The sequence below is a fragment of the Oncorhynchus clarkii genome, chromosome 18 (genome assembly GCF_045791955.1).
Source record: "Oncorhynchus clarkii lewisi isolate Uvic-CL-2024 chromosome 18, UVic_Ocla_1.0, whole genome shotgun sequence".
Classification (NCBI taxonomy): Eukaryota; Metazoa; Chordata; class Actinopteri; order Salmoniformes; family Salmonidae; genus Oncorhynchus; species Oncorhynchus clarkii.
This window is the reverse complement of record NC_092164.1, coordinates 3,650,148-3,673,768: the sequence shown is the minus strand read 5'-3', so window position 1 is coordinate 3,673,768 and position 23,621 is coordinate 3,650,148. Positions and strand designations below refer to the sequence as shown.

General features: G+C 40.3%; 1 protein-coding gene across 1 annotated transcript; it reads right to left on the bottom strand.

The window, feature by feature from the left end:
- Positions 1 to 17,853, bottom strand: LOC139372837 (zinc finger protein 271-like). The gene is made up of 4 exons (XM_071112669.1): positions 17,786 to 17,853; positions 13,866 to 14,102; positions 3,621 to 3,842; positions 1 to 3,352 (listed from the first exon to the last, which is right to left on the bottom strand). The coding sequence occupies exons 2-4, from the start codon at positions 13,954 to 13,956 to the stop codon at positions 1,770 to 1,772; spliced, it is 1,896 nt and encodes a 631-aa protein (XP_070968770.1). The 5' UTR covers positions 13,957 to 14,102; positions 17,786 to 17,853; the 3' UTR covers positions 1 to 1,769.
- Positions 17,854 to 23,621: the final 5,768 nt, after the last annotated feature.

Here is a 23,621-nt window from a genome sequence, read left to right as displayed (position 1 = left end):
CATTTCTTCAAAACAATCTAACTTTATTATTTAATTACTGCAGTAATGGAGCTGGTCAATGACTGTGTCGTAGGTGATTCGTTGAGAGCCCAACCAGCAGGACTAAGCCACAACATTTTATAGCAAAGTCCATCCTCCTGGATGTTTATGACAAACAACAGATTTATGAAATGGGCCACAAGGGAAAGATTCGTATGAAATGTACTAATTTCTCATTGTGTAGAGACCAGGGTCTGGCCCCCCAACTCCACACTGGAGCCATCTCCCCCTGGTACCTCAGGACAGAAACATTAACTCATGCTATGGAATGCGGTCTTGTTAGGTTTATCAACCCAAGACAATGTAAATCTTCTGTCAGTGTTAAATCTCCCAGATGCCCACTTTTCAGTTCACACAGAAACCATAGAGTTATAAGAACCCTCTATTCTGTTGCATAAAACAACCATTTGATAAAATTAAACTAATATAACATAATCTTGCAATTTTGCTCTCACAATATCCCGTGGCATTCAAACATTGCTCAACTTTTATCAAGGGGCCCAATGTGTGCCCTGAAAACACACCACCACCCTGCAATGCTGACACACGGCATGGATGCAGGCAGTGGTATAAACTACTGAAGTAAAAATTATTTAAAGAACTCATTTAGTAGTTTTTGTAGTATCTGTACTTTACTATTTATATTTTTGACAACTTTTCCTTCACTACATTCCTAAACAAAATGTACTTTTTACTACATACATTTTCCCTGACACCCAAAAGTACTTGTTACATTTATGATTAGCAGAACAGAAAATGGTCCAATTCACGCACTTATCAGGAGAATATCCCTGGTCATTCCTACTGCCTCTGATCTGGCAGACTCACTAAACACAAATGCATCATTCGTAAATGATGTCTGAGTGTTGGAGTCTGCCCCTGGATATCTGTAATATTAAAAAAACACAACACAGTTGTACAGTCAGTCTGGTTTGCTTCATTTAAGGAATTTGAAATTATTCATACTTTTACTTTTGATGGAGTATATTTTAGCAATTACTTTTAATACATAAGTATATTTACAACCAAATACTTTTACTCAAGTAGTATTTTAATGGGTGACTCACTTTTACTTGAGTAATTTTCTATTGAGGTTTCATTACTTTCACTCAGTCTGACAGTTTGGTACTTTTTCCACCACTGGATGTATGTCCTCGTGGTTTCCTCCATACCCCAGTCCTCCCATCAGCATGAAACAGCAGGAACCAGGGTTCATCAGACCAGGCAGTATGTTTCCAATTTTCCAGTGTTTTCATTCCTTAGCCCACTGCAACAGCAGTTTTGTTTGTTTGTTGAAAGCTAATGGAGATCCATAACAAATACACAACAACTAAATCATTAAGGATCAGCTGGTCATGGAAAGAGCAGGTGTCCTTAATGTTTTGTTTTTTTTACAATACAGTGTTCTACGCTTCATTTGATCCAATTCAATGTTGCCAATTATTTAATGAGATGAGAATAAAGTGGAGTGTCTAATCTTAGCTGGTCTGAGAGAGCTGATGAGGCTTCTCTCCTTTATGTACACATTGGTGTCTTTTTAAATGGCAAAAATCTGTAGAATATCTTCTCACAGTCAGTGCTTTGATAAGGCTTCGGTCAACTATGTATTTTCCAATCGGGAGAAACTCTTGCCACATTAAGAGCAGGAGTAAGGCTTCTCTCCAGTGTGAATTCTGACAAACTTTTAGGTCAGTTGATGTTGTGAAACATTTTACACAATCAGAGCAGGATTAAGGCTTCACTCCTATATGCATACGTTCATGTCTTTTTAAGTTGTACAGTTTAGAGAAACTCTTTCCACAGTCAGAGCAGGAGTAAGGCTTCTCTCCTGTGTGTATACGTTCATGTGTTTTTAAGTCCCCCAGTTTAGAGAAACTCTTTCCACAGTCAGAGCAGGAGTACGGCTTCTCTCCTGTGTGTGTTCTCTGATGAACGTTTTGCTCAGTTGATGTTCTGAAGATTTTTTCACAGTAAAAGCAGGAGTAAGGTTTCTCTCCTGTATGTACACGTTCATGTGTTTTTAAGTCACCCAGTTGAGAGAAACTCTTTCCACAGTCAGAGCAGGTGTAAGGCTTCACTCCTGTATGTATAAGTTCATGTCTTCTTAAGTGGCCCAGTTGAGAGAATCTCTTTCCACAGCCAGAGCAGGAGTAAGGCTTCTCTCCTGTGTGTGTTCTCTGATGAACTTTTTGCTCAGTTGATGTTTTGAAGCATTTTTCACAGTCAGAGCAGGAGAAAGGCTTCTCTCCTGTGTGTATACGTTCATGTGTTTTTAAGTCACCCAGTTGAGAGAAACTCTTTCCACAGTCAGAGCAGGTGTAAGGCTTATCTCCTGTGTGATTTCTCTGATGAACTTTTAGAGCAGTTGATCTTTTGAAGCATTTTTCACAGTCAGAGCAGGAGTAAGGCTTCTCTCCTGTGTGTGTTCTCTGATGAACTTTTCGATCTGTTGATGTTTTGAAGCATTTTTCACAGTCAGAGCAGGAATAAGGCTTCTCTCCCGTGTGTGTTCTCTGATGAACTTTTTGCTCAGCTGATGTTTTTAAGCATTTTTCACAGTCAGAGCAGGAGTAAGGCTTCTCTCCTGTATGTATATGTTCATGTGTTTTTAAGTGGCCCAGTTGAGAGTATCGCTTTCCACAGTCAGAACAGGAGTAAGGCTTCTCTCCTGTGTGTGTTCTCTGATGAACTTTTTGATCAGATGATGTTCTGAAGATTTTTTCGCAGTAAAAGCAGGAGTAAGGCTTCTCTCCTGTATGTACACGTTCATGTGTTTTTAAGTTGTACAGTTTAGAGAAACTCCTCCCACAGTCAGAGCAGGAGTAAGGCTTTTCTCCTGTGTGTGTTCTCTGATGAACCTTTAGAGCAGTTGATCTTTTGAAGCATTTGTCACAGTCAGAGCAGGAGTAAGGCTTTTCTCCCGTGTGTGTTCTCTGATGAACCTTTAGAGCAGTTGATCTTTTGAAGCATTTGTCACAGTCAGAGCAGGAGTAAGTCTTCTCTCCTGTATGTATGTGTTCATGTCTTTTTAAGTTGTACAGTTGAGAGAAACTCTTTCCACAGTCAGAGCAGGGGTATGACTTCTCTCCTCTGTGCAATCTCTGATGAACTGTCAGAGCCTTTGAGGTTGTGAAATTCTTCCCACAGTCAGTACAGGAAAACAGATTCTCTCCTATGTGTATTTTTACATGTAATTTTAGCTTTGATAGAATTGAAAAATTCTCCTCACAATGTGGGCAGTGGTGAGACCTCTTAGCTCTGTCATCTTCCTGCTGTTGCTCTCTGGATGTAGAGAATGTCTCAACACGGTCTCCTGTGAGAACAACATCAGAAGAACCAGTCAGTTGTGTGATATACACTACAGGTCAAAAGTTTCAAAACACATGAAATGGTTTTTCTTTATTTTTACTATTTTCTACATTGTATAATAGTGAAGACATCAAAACTATGAAATAACACACATGAAATCATGTAGTAAACAAAAAGGTGTTAAACAATTCAAAATACATTATAACTGAGATTCTTCAAATAGCCACCCTTTGCCTTGATGACAGCATTGCACAATCTTGGTATTCTCTTACCTTGAGAAACAGATTCCCCAATCTTCTCTTCTTCATCTTTAATGTTGACATTCAGCTCCATTGTTGGACTGCAATCTTCCAGCTTCACCGATGTCATCTCTGGATCCTGCAGTGCAAACTGGGCTCCACTGTCACATTTAGGACCCAGTGACTGTAGGTTTGGACAGGCTGGATTTGTCCTCACTATTGATGTTACCGGCCTCAGACTTAATTCCAGTTGTCCTGTAGTAACATTGAGAAACAGACAGAAAGTTGTCTTGACAGTTCTGGCACTTTATTCTAAAATTTTTTTTTTATTTCTTCTTGTTAAATGATCTATTTCAGTGCTGGACTTGGACTGAAACAGGTGCTGGTAATCATTTTTAGGTGCAGGAGCTCCACAATACTGTTAACATTCTGTCCAAGTCAAACACTGATCTCATTCCAATAGATCTGGTAGATAAGCATTTAGAACAAAACATGAATTCATTGCAATTAGACAAAGTACCTGTTTTAAATTTGTCTACACAACGTAAAATGTACTTAACCTAGAGTAGAGTTTCCCAAATTTGCATAAATGACTAAAAACCATTTAGTACAAAGTTGCAGTATATGTTTTAGGCAGCACTATGTACTATTTTCCTGAATAACCTTGTCTTTACTGTCTTATTTCAATGAAAAAACAATTTGATTTCACATTCACACCATAGTAACATTTATAGATATAGAAACATCTTAATGTGTCTGAATATTAGTACACATGTAGAAAACTGATAATCATTACATTCAGCTTTAAAACTGTAGTGTGACTGTGAAATTGACTCTCTGCACCAGCACTGCCTGCACTGAAGTCTGTTGACGCAGACAGAGTGGGTGCCACCATTTTACCAGCTTGTGAATTTTACACAAAACCAATAACATGCTCAGATATCTCAAATAAATTGATTGAATGGATGTACATAATTTCCTCAGACAAACTGTCGTGGAAAATTGCAAGATTGGTATACTCCTTGTATTGCACTATAATGGTTGTTTTATTCGACAGAATAGAGTATTCTGTTAACTATTGTGTGTGTTCCACTGAGGATGGGCCTCTATGATAGAGCACTGACAGAGGAGATTTACAATGTCTTTGGGTGATAAAACCTAAAAGAGCATTACAGATAACACGAGGTAATGTTTTTGTGCTATGAAGTACCAGGAACGAGATTAGAACCTCATCTTAGGGACCAAACTGAACGATAATTAATAGCGAATGCTATCTGGCTATGGGATACTCCTCTCTCTCAAGTAAAAGTATTTCTTTGTGAACTGTTCATAAGATCTGTGGTTCGTCATGTAAATTGAGAGGGGTGTATCTTGGCTATAAAAGTTTTGTACTTTTCTGTTGTGACTTTTCGATGGTTCATTAGAGATGGCGCATCATTGAAAGTCAAAGGCAAAGCTCTTATTATTAAAGATGTAGTTTAAGTATAACTCTGATTGGTGTGTGAAGTTTAACTCTCCTCATTTGGTAAAGCAGAAATATGCCACCACAAAACCCAAAGTATCTAACGTTAGCTATGTGACTTGTAAAATTGTTTCACGTTCTTCACTCAGTTTGACACAACACATCAAACCTTTACCAAACGTGATAATACGTTAACGGATGTTACCTAGCATGGTTGTTTTGATATTAGGAAGTTTAAACCGGCTATTACATACCTGTAGTAATAAATAGAAACCAACACAAAGGTTCTTGACATCACAGTTCTGTCTCTTTCTTTATTCTGAAGAATGGTGCGTGCCTGCCTGGAACTTACTGTTCTTCCACTACCACAGTGCACCCACAGATAGAACAATGAGACATATTTCACTGGATGTAGGAATGTTAAGCATCTGCTTAGCGTTTCCACTCACCAACAAATATGGTAGTGAGAGGAAGCCCAGTGGCTGGCAGTGAGAGAAGATGGATTTTGGTCGACATTCTGCAAATGTTCTAATCGATGAAACATCTGATCTTAAGGGAAAAATACACTTTTATGGCTGTATCACTTAGTTTCCTGCCTGGCAGTTAAGATACAACATTTGTTCAGATGTGTAGGAGGAGACTCAGCCTAGGAGAAAGGGTTAAATATCAGTGCTTGTGTGAACTATGTCTTTGTCTAATGCAGCTGTATTGATCCTCTGGGAAGAATAAACTTGGTTTGAGCTGTCAGAGTCCATAAAGTTTTTACTCTGAGAATTAGAACCTAACAATACTAAGTAACAAAATGGTCCAAACATATATAGCGTTAACATAGTATGTATACCATGATACCTTAATAAACCAAGAAAGTATCAAAGATCAGAAATGAACAGCCTGTGGAGAAAAAGTGATACCATTGAATAATGTGCTACGTTACCCAGAGGCCCTTTGCACATTATGTTAGTGTTGCATGTGAGTGACCATCATTTTAGTCCAAGGATATGATCGAAAGGCCTCAATCATCTTAAAATGGAAGAAATTTGGAACCACCAATCATTTTTCTAGAGCTGCCCGTCCGGCCAAACTGAGATCGGGGGAGAAGGGCCTTGGTCAGGGAGGTGACTAATCAGGATTGAGTGGAAAGATGAAAGGAGCAAAATACAGAGAGATCCTTGATGAAAACCTGGTCCAGGGTGCTCAGGAACTCTGACTGTGGCGAAGGTTCACCTTCCAACAGGACAACAACCCTAAATACACAGCCAAAACAACATAGGAGTGGCTTCAGGACAAGTCTCTGAATGTCCTTGAGTGGTTCAGCCAGAGCCCAGACTTGAACATCTCTGGAGAGACCAGAAAATAGCTGTGCGGCAACACTCCCAGTCTAACCTGACAGAGCTTGAGAGGATCTGCAGAGAATAAATGGGAGAAACTCCCAAAATACAGGTGTGCCAAGCTTGTAGCGTCATACACAAGAAGACTCGAGTCTGTAATCTCTGCCAAAAGGTGATGAACAAAGTACTGAGTAAAGGGTCTGAATACTTATGTAAATGTATTTTAACATTGAGAAAAAAAAGTTTTATAATTTTGTTAATTTCTAAAAACCTGTGTTTGCTTTGTCATTATGGGGTAGTGTGTAGATTGATGAGGGGAAAAACAAATCTATTTTATAATAAGGCTGTAACATAACAAAATGTGGAAAAAGTCAAGGGGTCTGAATAATTTTCCAAATCACTGTATGCTGAATCCTTTCAGCAAGGTTGCTTCCCCTCCTCTCTAAAGGAGTGTTTTATTCTCATTCTGAAGCCTGATAAATCCAACAAAATGTGAAAGTTAGACCGATTTCTCTTCTGAAATCCGACTCAAGAATTTGTGCTAAAGCCTTAGCCAGGAGATTGGACAGAGTTCTCCCACATCTAATACACAAAGAACAAAATGGCTTCGTGAAAAACCATCAAGGTTTTCACAATGTGAGGAGAGTACTAAACATAGTGGACCCTTCACATGTGCACTGATACTGCCATACTCTCACTTGATGCAGAGAAGGCATTCCATAGAGTTGAGTGGTCTTATTTCAAGTGCTTAAGAGATTTGGGAACTACTTCTGTAAATTGATTAAGATATGATATATAGACCCCACTGCAGAAGTTGCAACTAACAACTTGTTTTCACAATTTTTCAGCATTTTAGGGGGATGAGACAAGGATGTCCGGCCAGTCCAGGGCTCTTTCTTTTAGCTATAGAATCCTTTGCCATTGCAGTAAGGGCCCAACCGTCAATTAGTGGAATTAAAACATCAGATTTCGAACATTGAGTGGACCTGTATGCTGATGATACCCTCTTATTCCTAACAGATCTAAAGAACTCTTCCCTCTCCAATTGTTTTATTTAACCAGGAAAAGCCTATGCGCAGACAGATTCTCCTGACCTTCAGTGGTCACCAGCGCTGGCGTAGCAGGCCTTGCGCGCAGACAGACGCTCCTGACCTTCAGTGGTCACCAGCGCTGGCGTAGCAGGCCTTGCGCGCAGACAGACACTCCTGACCTTCAGTGGTCACCAGCGCTGGCGTAGCAGGCCTTGCGCGCAGACAGACGCTCCTGAACTTCAGTGGTCACCAGCGCTGGCGTAGCAGGCCTTGCGCGCAGACAGACGCTCCTGAACTTCAGTGGTCACCAGCGCTGGCGTAGCAGGCCTTGCACGCAGACAGACGCTCATGACTCGGCAAGTTCCAACTCCAGAAAGGTGTCGGAAAATAAAGGTTAAATAAAATAAAAACAACTCTGCTCCCTTTAAGACACTAAAGAAGAATACTATTAATCCCTTTGTTAAAAACACCAACTATATGCCACAAAGTACAGCAATATCTGGAAGAATCCCCTGTATTACCCAGTTTTACACCCATTTGGTGTGATGACAATTTCACACCTGGTTAAACTGACTAGGGGTTTAATAATGGCCAAGAAAAGGTATTATTAAAGTAATGGACTGGTTTAAAGAATTGACAACGACAGGTATTGTTAAAGTAACGGACTGGTTTAAAGAATTGACAACGACAGGTATTGTTAAAGTAACGGACTGGTTTAAAGTATTGACAACGACAGGTATTGTTAAAGTAATGGACTGGTTTAAAGAATTGACAACGACAGGTATTGTTAAAGTAACGGACTGGTTTAAAGTATTGACAACGACAGGTATTGTTAAAGTAATGGACTGGTTTAAAGAATTGACAACGACAGGTATTGTTAAAGTAATGGACTGGTTTAAAGAATTGACAACGACAGGTATTGTTAAAGTAACGGACTGGTTTAAAGAATTGACAACGACAGGTATTGTTAAAGTAATGGACTGGTTTAAAAAATTGACAACGACAGGTATTGTTAAAGTAATGGACTGGTTTAAAGAATTGACAACGACAGGTATTGTTAAAGTAACGGACTGGTTTAAAGAATTGACAACGACAGGTATTGTTAAAGTAATGGACTGGTTTAAAGAATTGACAACGACAGGTATTGTTAAAGTAACGGACTGGTTTAAAGAATTGACAACGACAGGTATTGTTAAAGTAATGGACTGGTTTAAAGAATTGACAACGACAGGTATTGTTAAAGTAATGGACTGGTTTAAAGAATTGACAACGACAGGTATTGTTAAAGTAATGGACGGGTTTAAAGAATTGACAACGACAGGTATTGTTAAAGTAACGGACTGGTTTAAAGAATTGACAACGACAGGTATTGTTAAAGTAACGGACTGGTTTAAAGAATTGACAACGACAGGTATTGTTAAAGTAACGGACTGGTTTAAAGAATTGACAATGACAGGTATTGTTGGGGCGGCAGGTAGCCTAGTGGTTAGAGCGTTGCAAGATCGAATCCCCAAGCTGACAAGGTAAAAAAATATCTGTTGTTCTGCCCCTGAACAAGGCCATCATTGAAAATAAGAATTTGTTCTTAAAACTGACTTGCCTGACTTGCCTAGTTAAATAAAAGGTTTTAAATTTAAAAAAAAATAATAATAATAATTTTATTAAAAGTTATGGACTGGTTTAAAGAACAATAAATAAAAAAAAGAGGGTCTCATGTCATTTGAAGAACTAAAGGGAAGATTTAACGTGAAGCTTTTCCAGTCTAAAACAATCAGCCCTACAACCTCCTTTGACCACATTAGAAACGCTCTCTGTTAATGTGTGTTATGGGAGAGGTCACATGGCATCATTACATGGGAAAATATCACCCTTTTGTTAAGCTCCACAAATTTGACCCGTGTTAAATGTAACGTGCATTTACACACCTTGTATCATTGCCTGGAGGAATGTGCTGATATTCAAACATTTGACCTCAGTACACTACATCTCTGAGATGACCTCAACCCCATTACCACTAATCCCTAAACTATCCCTCCTAAATCTTTACACAGAGAATCTCTTTACATAGGAGAGAAAATAAAATGGTTGACCTCTGTCTATTACAAGCTAGACGTTCAATTGCTCTCCACTGGAAGTATGCAAGTTCCCTCTCACTTGGTCATTGGTTCAAATAGTTAACATCAAGCCTGGCTCTTGAAAAATGTACTTATATAGTGAAAAAGAAAGCCCCAGAGTTTCATAATATTTGGGATCTGTTCTATGAGTTTTGCAAGCCAGTGATACTGTAGAAGCCAGTGATACTGTAGAAGCCAGTGATACTGTAGAAGCAAGTGATACTGTAGAAGCCAGTGATGCTGTAGAAGCCAGTGATGCTGTAGAAGCCAGTGATGCTGTAGAAGCCAGTGATGCTGTAGAAGCCAGTGATACTGTAGAAGCCAGTGATGCTGTAGAAGCCAGTGATACTGTAGAAGCCAGTGATGCTGTAGAAGCCAGTGATGCTGTAGAAGCCAGTGATGCTGTAGATGCCAGTGATGCTGTAGAAGCCAGTGATGCTGTAGAAGCCAGTGATGCTGTAGAAGCCAGTGATGCTGTAGGAGCCAGTGATTCTGTAGAAGCCAGTGATTCTGTAGAAGCCAGTGATTCTGTAGAAGCCAGTGATACTGTAGAAGCCAGTGATACTGTAGAAGCCAGTGATACTGTAGAAGCCAGTGATACTGTAGAAGCCAGTGATATTGTAGAAGCCAGTGTTATTGTAGAAGCCAGTGATATTGTAGAAGCCAGTGATATTGTAGAAGCCAGTGATATTGTAGAAGCCAGTGATACTGTAGATGCCAGTGATACTGTAGATGCCAGTGATACTGTAGAAGCCAGTGATGCTGTAGAAGCCAGTGATGCTGTAGAAGCCAGTGATACTGTAGAAGCCAGTGATGCTGTAGAAGCGAGTGATGCTGTAGAAGCCAGTGATGCTGTAGATGCCAGTGATACTGTAGAAGCCAGTGATACTGTAGAAGCCAGTGATGCTGTAGATGCCAGTGATACTGTAGATGCCAGTGATACTGTAGATGCCAGTGATACTGTAGAAGCCAGTGATACTGTAGAAGCCAGTGATACTGTAGAAGCCAGTGATACTGTAGATGCCAGTGATACTGTAGAAGCCAGTGATACTGTAGAAGCCAGTGATACTGTAGAAGCCAGTGATACTGTAGATGCCAGTGATACTGTAGATGCCAGTGATACTGTAGATGCCAGTGATACTGTAGAAGCCAGTGATGCTGTAGAAGCCAGTGATGCTGTAGATGCCAGTGATACTGTAGATGCCAGTGATACTGTAGAAGCCAGTGATACTGTAGAAGCCAGTGATACTGTAGAAGCCAGTGATACTGTAGAAGCCAGTGATACTGTAGATGCCAGTGATACTGTAGAAGCCAGTGATACTGTAGAAGCCAGTGATACTGTAGATGCCAGTGATACTGTAGATGCCAGTGATACTGTAGAAGCCAGTGATACTGTAGAAGCCAGTGATACTGTAGAAGCCAGTAATACTGTAGATGCCAGTGATACTGTAGAAGCCAGTGATACTGTAGAAGCCAGTGATACTGTAGAAGCCAGTGATACTGTAGATGCCAGTGATACTGTAGATGCCAGTGATACTGTAGAAGCCAGTGATACTGTAGAAGCCAGTGATGCTGTAGAAGCCAGTGATGCTGTAGATGCCAGTGATACTGTAGATGCCAGTGATACTGTAGAAGCCAGTGATACTGTAGAAGCCAGTGATACTGTAGAAGCCAGTGATACTGTAGATGCCAGTGATACTGTAGAAGCCAGTGATGCTGTAGAAGCCAGTGATACTGTAGAAGCCAGTGATACTGTAGAAGCCAGTGATTCTGTAGAAGCCAGTGATTCTGTAGATGCCAGTGATTCTGTAGAAGCCAGTGATTCTGTAGATGCCAGTGATGCTGTAGAAGCCAGTGATGCTGTAGAAGCCAGTGATGCTGTAGAAGCCAGTGATGCTGTAGAAGCCAGTGATGCTGTAGAAGCCAGTGATTCTGTAGAAGCCAGTGATTCTGTAGATGCCAGTGATGCTGTAGAAGCCAGTGATGCTGTAGAAGCCAATGATGCTGTAGAAGCCAGTGATGCTGTAGAAGCCAGTGATGCTGTAGAAGCCAGTGATGCTGTAGAAGCCAGTGATATTGTAGAAGCCAGTGATATTGTAGAAGCCAGTGATTCTGTAGATGCCAGTGATACTGTAGAAGCCAAGTGATACTGTAGAAGCCAGTGATACTGTAGCTGCCAGTGATACTGTAGCTGCCAGTGATACTGTAGATGCCAGTGATACTGTAGATGCCAGTGATATTGTAGAAGCCAGTGATACTGTAGAAGCCAGTGATATTGTAGAAGCCAGTGATACTGTAGAAGCCAGTGATACTGTAGAAGCCAGTGATACTGTAGAAGCCAGTGATTCTGTAGATGCCAGTGATACTGTAGAAGCCAGTGATACTGTAGAAGCCAGTGTTATTGTAGAAGCCAGTGATATTGTAGAAGCCAGTGATACTGTAGAAGCCAGTGATACTGTAGAAGCCAGTGATACTGTAGAAGCCAGTGATACTGTAGAAGCCAGCGATGCTGTAGAAGCCAGCGATACTGTAGAAGCCAGCGATACTGTAGAAGCCAGTGATACTGTAGAAGCCAGTGATATTGTAGAAGCCAGTGATACTGTAGAAGCCAGTGATACTGTAGAAGCCAGTGATACTGTAGAAGCCAGTGATACTGCAGAAGCCAGTGATACTGTAGAAGCCAGTGATACTGTAGAAGCCAGCGATACTGTAGAAGCCAGCGATACTGTAGAAGCCAGTGATACTGTAGAAGCCAGTGATGCTGTAGAAGCCAGTGATGCTGTAGAAGCCAGTGATGCTGTAGAAGCCAGTGATGCTGTAGAAGCCAGTGATATTGTAGAAGCCAGTGATGCTGTAGAAGCCAGTGATGCTGTAGAAGCCAGTGATGCTGTAGAAGCCAGTGATATTGTAGAAGCCAGTGATACTGTAGAAGCCAGTGATACTGTAGAAGCCAGTGATATTGTAGAAGCCATTGATACTGTAGAAGCCAGTGATACTGTAGAAGCCAGTGATACTGTAGAAGCCAGTGATACTGTAGAAGCCAGTGATACTGTAGAAGCCAGTGATACTGTAGAAGCCAGTGATATTGTAGAAGCCATTGATACTGTAGAAGCCAGTGATACTGTAGAAGCCAGTGATACTGTAGAAGCCAGTGATACTGTAGAAGCCAGTGATACTGTAGAAGCCAGTGATATTGTAGAAGCCAGTGATACTGTAGAAGCCAGTGATACTGTAGAAGCCAGTGATACTGTAGAAGCCAGTGATGCTGTAGAAGCCAGTGATGCTGTAGAAGCCAGTGATACTGTAGAAGCCAGTGATACTGGCTTGACGTACAGTACCATTGGAACTGTAAAACTGTATATTCACTATTTTTTATGTAAATGTTGGCGATAGTCAAAATACAATCTGCATTATCTGCGACTGCACATTATACTTATTTATTTTTCTTATTGGAAATGTTTTGGTGCCCTTCCCCAGATCTGTGCCTCAACATAATCATTTCATGGAGCTCTACAGACAATTCCTTCGACCTCATGGATTGGTTTTTGCTCTGACATGCACTGTCAAATGTGGGACCTTATATAAACAGGTGTGTTCCTTTCTAAATCTTGTCCAATCAATTTAATTCACCACAGGTGGAATCTCAAACAAGTTGTAGAAACATCTCAAGGATGATCAATGGAAACAGGATGCACCTGAGTTTAAGGTTGAGTCTCATAGCAATGGGTCTGAATACTTATGTAAATAAGGTGTTTCTGTTTTTAATTTTTAATAAAAGAGCAAACATTTCTCAAAAAAAATGTTTGCTTTGTAATTATGGGTTATTGTGTGCAGATTGAGGAACTTTTTATTTAATCAATTTTAGAATAAGGCTGTAACGTAACAAAATGTGGAAAAAGTCAAGGGGTCTGAATACTTTCCGAATGCACCATATGTATTCACATAAGTAGGCTGTGCAATACAAAAGGGGAATAAAACTATTCTAAAAGTGGGTCAGAGTTGAAAGCTAAAAAGGGGGGGAGTCGTGAAAATTATGAGCCATATCATCCTCCACTCACTATCACAGGGGTGAGAAACTACACACTCATTTAATAATAGAACCCTAAAACACTGGCAGTTGGTCTACTTCACCTCTTAGGCTACTCTCTGATCACTCCAGATAGCTCAGTGAATAAAACAAATGTTGGCAATACTGGTGTCAAACCATGCAAGTCTCAGTAGCATGAAATAACATCTACCTTCTCATTGAAACAGTTCATCATGAAACAGTTATACTGCAACGTTTCATACACAGTGGAAAGTTGGAATGAACACAGACTTAATTAGAAAAAACCTGTGCTTACTAAGAGAAACCGATTTCTCCTCCTCTTCATCTTTAATGTTGGCATTCAGCTCCAGTGTTTGACTGCAGTCTTCCAGCTTCACTGATGCCATCTCTGGATCCTGCAGTGCAAACTGGGCTCCACTGTCACAATCAGGACCCCGTGACTGTAGGTTTGGACTCAGTGTGGAAGGAGAGAGGCAGGCTGGGTTTGTCCTCACTGTTGATGTTACCAGCCTCAGACTTAATCTGAGTCGGTCTGTAGTAATAAAGAGAAACGAACACAAGTTATTGTTTTGACAGTTCTGTCACTTTCTTTATTCTAGTCAATTATGTAATTACAATAGATCAGGTAGCTAAGCATTGACAACAAAACATTAATTCATTCACATTAGACAAAGTACATACTTTAAATTACACAACTCAAGTGCACGTAACCATAACATGCCATTTATAAACAAGAAAACGTCTCCTTTAAGCAGTACTTCAAAGTGTTTTTACTTAGTTACTTTACACCACTGCCAATTGTATTTCCCGTTCACACCATAGTAACAATTAGAGATAAATATAGAAACAACTGAATGTGTCTTAATATTAGTACACATGTAGAAACTGATAATCTTTACATTCAGCTTCAAAATAGTGTGACCGTGAAATTGTCTCTCACTCATGCACCTGCACTGCTACCCCATTCAGAGATGCTAACTGCTTTAGTACACCTGCACTGCTACCCCATTCAGAGACGCTAACTGCTTTAGTACACCTGCACTGCTACCCCATTCAGAGACGCTAACTGCTTTAGTACACCTCCACTGCTACCCCATTCAGAGACGCTAACTGCTTTAGTACACCTGCACTGCTACCCCATTCAGAGACGCTAACTGCTTTAGTACACCTGCACTGCTACCCCATTCAGAGACGCTAACTGCTTTAGTACACCTGCACTGCTACCCCATTCAGAGACGCTGACTGCTTTAGTACACCTGCACTGTTACCCCATTCAGAGACGCTAACTGCTTTAGTACACCTGCACTGCTACCCCATTCAGAGATGCTGACTGCTTTAGTACTTATTGACGATAGTATCTTCTGACCAGGGGAGTTTTCCTAAGATCCATGACACTAGTCTTTTTCCACATTTTGTTAAGTGACAGACTTATTCTAAAATTTATTAAATAGTTTTTCCTGCTCATCAATCTACACACAATAACCCATAATCAAAGCCAAAACAGGTTCAGAAATGTTTGCAGATTTATTACAAATAAAAATATATATAGAATCACCCACTGCTCTTGTTGGCGGAGAGAACATTTAGCAGTTTTAAAGTTAATTTCAGGCTAACGTTCTGTACCCAAAATCCCTAATTTGTTTAGGAAAAATATTCCCTATCCCTCAACCCTTGCTCTCTTTACGTGACACATGTATGCATGGCTAGAGAACCTTCTGTTATTATTACTCCAGAATGGCTGTTATTCCAGAGGACGAGTCGGACGGGATTCTTTTTCCCCCCAAACGGCCCCGTAATTCTTTTTTTACCCCCAAACGGCCCCCTGTAATTCTTTATTTTTCCCCCCGAACGGCCCCCTGTAATTCTTTATTTTTCCCCCCAAACGGCCCCCTGTAATTCTTTATTTTTCCCCAATAAATTGGCAGTTATGATGCAAGCCTGGAGGATTTTATTCTAGGAGTGAAGATACAGTATTTCAACATGTCCAGGTGATCGGGCCACACTGGTAACTCCAGCTTGGTTTCTAAACCATCTATCCTATAGTGTCACCCTAATATTTGTATTGAGAAAGTGTGATCATAATCATTGGCATATTTTAGCGATCTGCAGTACATCCTAAATGCCCCTCAGCCTTCAGATGTGAGCTAAACAGTTCAATTTCACCCCAGATGCATTTTAAGCCTATGGATGAGAACGTTAATCATTTACAAACCTTTAGGTCAGTTGTATGCTGCTGCTTTGCGATCTATTAACAGCAAAGGTTGCATTAAATTGACTCAATATTTTTTACTGATGCATATGGTAATATTCAATTCATAAACACACAACATATAAACAAAAGCATTCACTGTGAAAGTTGATAGGCTGCATGCAGCCCATTCATTATGCACAGCACTTAACTGATTCGATAAGTTGAACTATTGTTTTCTGGTGTAAAACGAGAGCAACACCTGTCAAACGCAGACATTTCTCTCAAAACACAGGGATGTCGATTTGCACCGGACTAGTATTATCAGAGGACTTTGGATTTTGCCCCAAAACAGTAGGTTATTCTGGTTGGAATTGTTACTCTCCTGCCATGTAAATCTTACTGCCATGGCAGATTCGAACGGGACAAAAATGAAAGATGTTTTGTGCTCGTGCACATAATTACATAACCCGACCTCCCCCAGTAAAACGACTCCCGTCCGAATAGGGCACAACAGGGCCTGACCTATAGCCAGGGCCGCTATTTACCATTCTGCTCCAAAAATTCCACCCCCAGCCAAACTAGAACAGTCCCAGTTAGTAAAATGAAGTTGAAAAGACATCTAAAATATGTATTTTCCAGACATTGAATGCAAGGGAAGCCAGCAACCGTTTGTCCTCCCTTAAAAAAATTAAACAAATAATAATAATAATAGCCAATCAGCATTGACCTAAACTGACTGGGCTCAGCTGTGATTGGTCCTGGCCCACCAAAAACAAGTGTCAAGAGAAGCCAGTTTGGATTTGCCTTCAGACCAGTCACATCACATCAGAAGCCAAACATAACTGACATCTCAATGTGTTGTTGTCCTCTGGTGGGTAGTTGGTTAACTTAGAAAAGGGACGATTTTAGCCATGGATGGAGATACAGGGATTTAGACTTACGGCCTTACTTAATTCTCCGTACTGGCCAATGATTAGAACAGTGATTCTGATCCAACCATATACATTGCGCCCGTGGCCTGAGAGGATGAAAGTTCAACATGTAGCTAGATGTAGTATGCTAATATTACCTAGCTGGCCTGGCGCATCGTTTCCCATGAAAGTAAGTTAGACTAATGAGCCAAAACGTTTTGCCAGGTAGCCGAGGACAACAGAAACTAAACGCATTTACTCTACTACAGTCTACTACTACCTTTTAGGCAAAATGAACGAGGAGGATGGCATTGGTGTTTCTCTACAAGTAGTCAGAATATGTTGGAAACATTGCCTTGCTTGACCATGCCGTAGGTAATGTAATTGTTTGTTACACACTATGTTTAATAGACTTCACCCAACAGATGTTGCTCTCCGGTTTTGTAATGAAAACGAATGTGTGGTTGAATTTATTCTGCCAGTGTCTTCTTATTGTCTCGGGCCTTAGGCCTATATATCACGGTGTCAAGGCATATGAACTAACAGCTTAATGTGCACACACATAGGTTGTTATATGTTTGTTTGTTTGGGCTTGGCTTCTGCAGTGACTTCCCGTGCACTGGAAAAATGTATTTCTGATTTCAGATTATCAATCCTTACAAAATAGTTTTTCTATATCATCATTCGAAAGTTGTGTAAAAGGCAGTTGTTTTGGAGAAAATCATTGATTTTCGTATTAGATACACATTTGCACGTGTTTTTTCTTGATTGATTACAATTTGATTGATGTGGTTCTATTGTACGTCATCATTAAACGCAGACAGAGTGCGCACCGCCATTTTACCAACTCGTAAGACTTTTTATTTTTACACAAAGCCAATAACATCTCAAATACATTGATTATATATAAATGTACATTTTGATTTACGTTCAAAAAGAAAAATCTAGCTACGTGACTTGCAAAATCGTTTCACGTTTTTCACTCACTCGGTTTGACACATAAATAACACACACAACCTTTACCAAACGTGGTAATACCTTGACGGATGTGTTACCTAGCATGTTATGACGTGGTCTTTCGACATTGGAAAGTTTAAACGTGCTATTACATACCTGTAATAATGGACCCAATGGTTATCGTCTTCACAGCACAGTTCTAGCGCTTCCTTTATCTGAAGAATGGTGCGCGCTTCCCCGGAACTACTTCTCTCTCTGCTTTGGAGTTTAACGGCGGTTGGAATCGAATATGTAGCATTACCGCCCCCAACTGGACTATAATATAAACACATTGCACTTTAAAATACAAAATGGGAAAACGGGAAAAGCAAAAACGTAAATTAAAAAACAACAACTCTACAATCATTAAAAACCCACTACCCCATTCCACTACTTTGACCCGATCTGCTCCTGCACCATGCCAACGGCCTGGGAGGACGGGACACCACCACCCAACACATCCTGTAACTCTTCTGAAGTTAAATATCCAGATACTTCTCTGCAGCTGCCTCAATTATTTTCTGTGACTTACGTTCCACCTCTGAGGTGCAGATGAAGCCAACCTTCTACGAAGCCAACCTTAATGAAGCATACAGTATATCACTCAAATCAAATTGTACTTGTCACATGCGCCGAATACAACAGGTGTTCCACCTCTGAGGTACAGATGAAGCCAACCTTCTACGAAGCCAACCTTAATGAAGCATACAGTATATTACTCAAATCAAATTGTACTTGTCACATGCGCCGAATACAACAGGTGTAAACCTTACCGTGAAAGGCATACTTAAAGACCCTTAACCAACAATGCAGTTCAAGAAATAGAGTTAAGAAAATATTTGCTAAATATATATATATTTTTTAAGCAACACAATAAGATGACATAACTTCTAATGACTACTGAAAAGTCAAAAATGATATGTATCTTACAAGGAGGGTTTGAATTTGGACTTTTCAGTAGTCATTAGAAGTTATGTAATCTTATTGTGTTACTTTTTATGTCCATTAAAATAACATAAAATTGATATAAATACAGTGTAGACATTGTTAATGTTGTAACTAACTATTGTAGCTGGAAACGGCAGATTTTTTTATGGAAGTCCGTGCTCCCAAATAGTAGAAATAGTGTGATTCATAAGGTTACATGATTCATTAGCCCCACATGGCTATAAAAATATTATGCAATTATGCAATTATATGGCCATTAAATAACACACAACATCATGCCGTATTTAGATAGTGGAATAGGCCTAGTCTAAATCATATTTACTTTCTGTTTTGCAGCTCAGGCGGTTTTTCTAGACAATGCTCTTCTGTGTCTTTATTGTATAATTCTCACACAAGTCATTTGCTGAAGGCCCAAGCCTATATTACGCTATCTACTGGTACAATGCTGTTCTAAAACAAGATCTAGACTTTTATTTTGAAAATGAAACCGGAAGCTGCATTATTGACGAGCTACATTCGGTTTTGCAGATTCCACATTCCAGACAAAAATGTATATATAAAAAAAGATCTGTAACCGAGTAAAGGGAGACGTAAAGTAAACATTTAAGTGTAAATGTTCATTCATGGTCGTAATATAGTACGTTTACAGATTATTATTTTTTGCGGTTACGTTACATGTTTCACGCACGGCTTTTCTTACGACTCAATGTCCCGGAGGAGGAGGAGTCGGTGGCACCAACCCCCTTCTCATGTAATGGGGTAGGGCTATTCCAAGGATCCCGGAACGTACGGACGGTTGCACTGTGGTAGTGGGGAACAGGAAGTTCCGGACAGGCGCGCAACATTCTTCAGAATAAAGAAAGCGTGCAGTCTAGAAGATAATCATTGTGTCCGTCTCTATTTATTACTACAGGTATGTAATATAATGTTTAAATTTATAATATCGAAAGAACATGTCATGCTATGCTAGGTGACAAATCTGTTAAGTTATTATCACGTTTGGTTAAGGTTTGATGTGTTATTTTTGTGTCAAACAGAATGAAGAACGTGATAACTACTTGACAAGTTCCATAACTAGAGACTTGGTTTGTCTGAGTGGATGTACATACTTTTGCTTGAACGGGCTTCAGGCAGTGCGGGTGCAGCAGAGAGAGCCAATTTGACGGTTGCAGTACTGTTTTGAAGCTGAAAGTAATTATCCGTTTTCAATCTTTATAAATGATAGTATGGTGTGAACGGAAATGCTATTGGTTTTGTATTGTAACAATATATCGAAGGCAAGGTTATTCAGGAAAATAGTACAAACAAGCTGTTTTTGTCAATAATGCATGTACATTCTGTATCTACTATAGATTAAGTGTTTTTAAGTTGCATAGTTGCAATGTTTTGTTGCCAATGCTTATCTACCTGATCCATTGAAATGAGATCAGTGCTTGACTTTTATTTATTTATATTTTTACCTTTATTATTTAACTAGGCAAGTCAGTTAAGAACAAATTCTTATTTTCAATGACGGCCTAGGAACAGTGGGTTAACTGCCTGTTCAGGGGCAGAACGACAGATTTGTACCTTGTCAGCTCGGGGGTTTGAACTTGCAACCTTCCGGTTACTAGTCCAACGCACTAACCACTTGGACAGCAGCTCACTGGAGCTGAGTACCAGCACCTCAAATTTCTACTGCTTGAGCTCATGTTCCTCTTATAGAATATTAACTCAAAAGTGTTGTGGAGATCCTGCACCTAAATATAAACAGTACTGGTCCCTATTTCAAGTCAAAACAAGTCAAACACTGACTTGGATAATTGAACAAGAAATATATATTTTTAGAAAATGCCAGAACTTTCAAGACTAACTTTTGTCTGTTTCTCTTTATTACTACTGGCCGACTTGAATAAAGTCTGAGGCCGGTAACATCAAGTGAGGACAAACCCAGCCTTCCTCTCTCCTTCCACACTGAGTAGAAACCTACAGTCACTGGGTCCTGATTGTTACAGTGGAGCCCAGTTTGCATTGCAGGATCCAGAGATGGCATCAGTGACGCTGGAAGACTGCAGTCAAACACTGGAGCTGAATGTCAACATTAAAGATGAAGAAGAGGAGGAGAAGATGGGGACATCTGTTTCTCATGGTAAGAGCAGGTTCTAAGTTTGTTGTTTGTTCCAACTTCCAACTGTGAATGAAAAGTTGCTGTAGAACTGTTTCAATGAGAAAGTAATGTTATTTCATGCTACTGAGACTTGCATGGTTTGACACCAGTATTGTTCTATGAAATGAGTCTGTCATTATTAACCCTTGTGATAGTGAGTGGATGATGTACAGGGCATTCAGAAAGTACTCAGATCCCTTGACTTTTTCCATATAATGTTATGTTATAAATAATCCTCATGACAAAGCGAAAACATTTGCTTCCTGTTTCCATTGATCATCCTTGAGATGTTTCTATAACTTTGAGTTCATCTGTGGTAAATTCAATGAATTGGACATGATTTGGAAAGGCAAACACCTGTCTATGTAAGGTCCCACAGTGCATGTCAGTGCAAAAACCAAGCCATGAGGTCGAAGGAATTGTCTGTAGAGCTCTGTGACAAGATTGTGTCGAGGCACAGATCTGGGGAAGGGTACCAAAACATTTCTGCAGCTTTGAAGGTCCCCAAGAACACAGTGTCCTCTCCATCATTCCCTAATGATAGAAGTTTGGAACTACCAAGACTCTTCCAATAGCTGTCTGGCCGGCCTGCCAAACTGAACAAGCTGGGGAGAAGGGCCTTAGTCAGGGAGGTGAGCAAGAACCTGATGGTCACTCTGACAGAGCTCCAGAGTTTCTCTGCGGAGATGGGTGAACCTTCCAGAAGGACAATCATCTCTGCATTACTCCACCAATTAGGCCTTTATGGTAGAGTGGGCAGACGGAAGCCACCCCTGAGTAAAAGGCACCTGAAAGCCCACTTGGAGTTTGCCAAAAGGCACCTAAAGGACTCTGACCATGAGAAACAAGATTCTCTGGTTGGATGAAATCAAGATTGAACTCTTTGGCCTGAATGCCAAGCGTGATGTCTGGGGGAAACCTGGCACTATCCCTACGGGGAAGTATGTTGTTGACACTATCATGCTGTGGGGATGTTTTTCAGCGGCAGGGCCTTGAAGACTTGTCAGGATAGAGGGGAAAGATGAACAGAGAAAAGTACAGAGATCCTCGATGAAAACCTGCTCGAGTGCTCAGGACCTCATTTTGGGGGCGACGGTTCACGTTCCAACAGGACAATGACCCTAAGCACACAGCTAAGACAACACAGGAGTGGCTTCAGGACAATTCTGAATGTCCTTGAGTGGCCCAACCAGAGACCGGACTTGAAACCTTTCAAACTTCCCTGGAGAGACCTGAAAATAGCTGTGCAGCGACGCTCCCATCCAACCTGACAGAGCTTGAGAGGATCTGCAGAGAAAAATGGGAGAATCTCCCCAAATACAGGTGTGGCAAGCTTGTAGCGTCATACCCAAGAAGACTCAAGGCTGTACTCGCTGCCAAAGGTGCTCCAATAAAGTACTGAGTAAAGGGTCTGAATACTTATGTAAATGTGATATTTCAGTTATATATATTTTTAAATTTGCAAACATGAAAAAAAAACTTTTACTTTGTAATTGTGGGGTATTGTTTAATTAGTGTTTAATGGCTATATTGTAATTACTTTGCCACCATGGTCTATTTATTTCCTTAACTTACCTTATTTGCACTCACTGTATATAGACTTTTTGTTTTCTTTTGTTCTACTGTATTATTGACTATGTTTTATTTATTCCATGTGTAACTCTGTGTTGTATGTGTCAAATTGCTTTGCTTTACCTTGGCCAGGTCGCAATTGTAAATGAGAACTTGTTCTCAACTAGCCCACCTGGTTAAATAAAGGTGTTCTCAACTAGCCCACCTGGTTAAATAAAGGTGTTCTCAACTAGCCCACCTGGTTAAATAAAGGTGTTCTCAACTAGCCTACCTGGTTAAATAAAGGTGTTCTCAACTAGCCCACCTGGTTAAATAAAGGTGTTCTCAACTAGCCCACCTGGTTAAATAAAGGTGAAATAAAAATAAAATGTGTGTAGGTTGATGAGGGGGAATAAACATTTGAATCATTTTAGAAAAACGTAATGCAACAAAATGTGGAAAAAGTCAAGGGGTCTGAATACACTGTTACCCGGTGTAGACCAGTAGACGACTTGGATAATTGAACATTAAGAAATATAATTTTTAGAGAATAAAGTGCCAGAACTGTCAAGACAATAACTTTGTGTCTGCTTCTCTTTATTACTACATCAACAGTGAGGACAAACCCAGCCTGCCTCTCTCCTTCCACACTGAGTCCAAACCTACAGTCACTGGGTCCTGATTGTGACAGTGGAGCCCAGTTTGCACTGCAGGATCCAGAGATGGCATCAGTGAAGCTGGAAGACTGCAGTCAAACACTGGAGCTGAACGTCAACATTAAAGATGAAGAAGAGGAGGAGAAGATTGGGAAATCTGTTTCTCATGGTAAGCACAAGTTTTAAGTTTGTTGTTCGTCCCAACTTCTCCACTGGGCATGAAAAGTTGCAGTAGAAGGAGTCTGTGTAGTGACTAACCCTTGTGATGGCGGTGAAGGATGAAATGGCTCATCATTTTCACTCCTTTTGTACCTTTTTAGCTTTTGACTCTTACACCCTTTTAGAATAGTTGTAATTCTCTTTTTGTGCTGTACAGCCTACTGATATGGATACATGTCACCAATTACAGTAGGAAGAGGACTGGCCACCCCTTGAGCCTGGTTACTCTACGTTTCTTCCTACATTTCTTCTTCAGAGTTTTTCCTACTGTGCTTCTATATCTGCATTGCTTACTCTTCGGTGTTTTAGGCTGGATTTCTGAAAAGCACTTTGTGACAACTACTGATGTAAAAAGGGCTTCATCAAATACATTTGATTGACATGTATATCACACCAACTGACTGGTTCTTCTGATGTTGTTCACACAGGACAC

What these genes read in the sequence shown, in the direction of transcription:
- LOC139372837 (XM_071112669.1), bottom strand. Translation starts at nt 13,956, where the DNA reads ATGGCATCAGTGAAGCTGGAAGACTGCAGTCAAACACTGGAGCTGAAT. An exon ending in GGAGAAATCGGTTTCTCTTA is followed by an intron (nt 3,843 to 13,865) that starts GTAAGCACAGGT and finishes ATGTTACTACAG; the next exon opens with GACAACTGGAATTAAGTCTG. An exon ending in TGGGGAATCTGTTTCTCAAG is followed by an intron (nt 3,353 to 3,620) that starts GTAAGAGAATAC and finishes TTGTTCTCACAG; the next exon opens with GAGACCGTGTTGAGACATTC.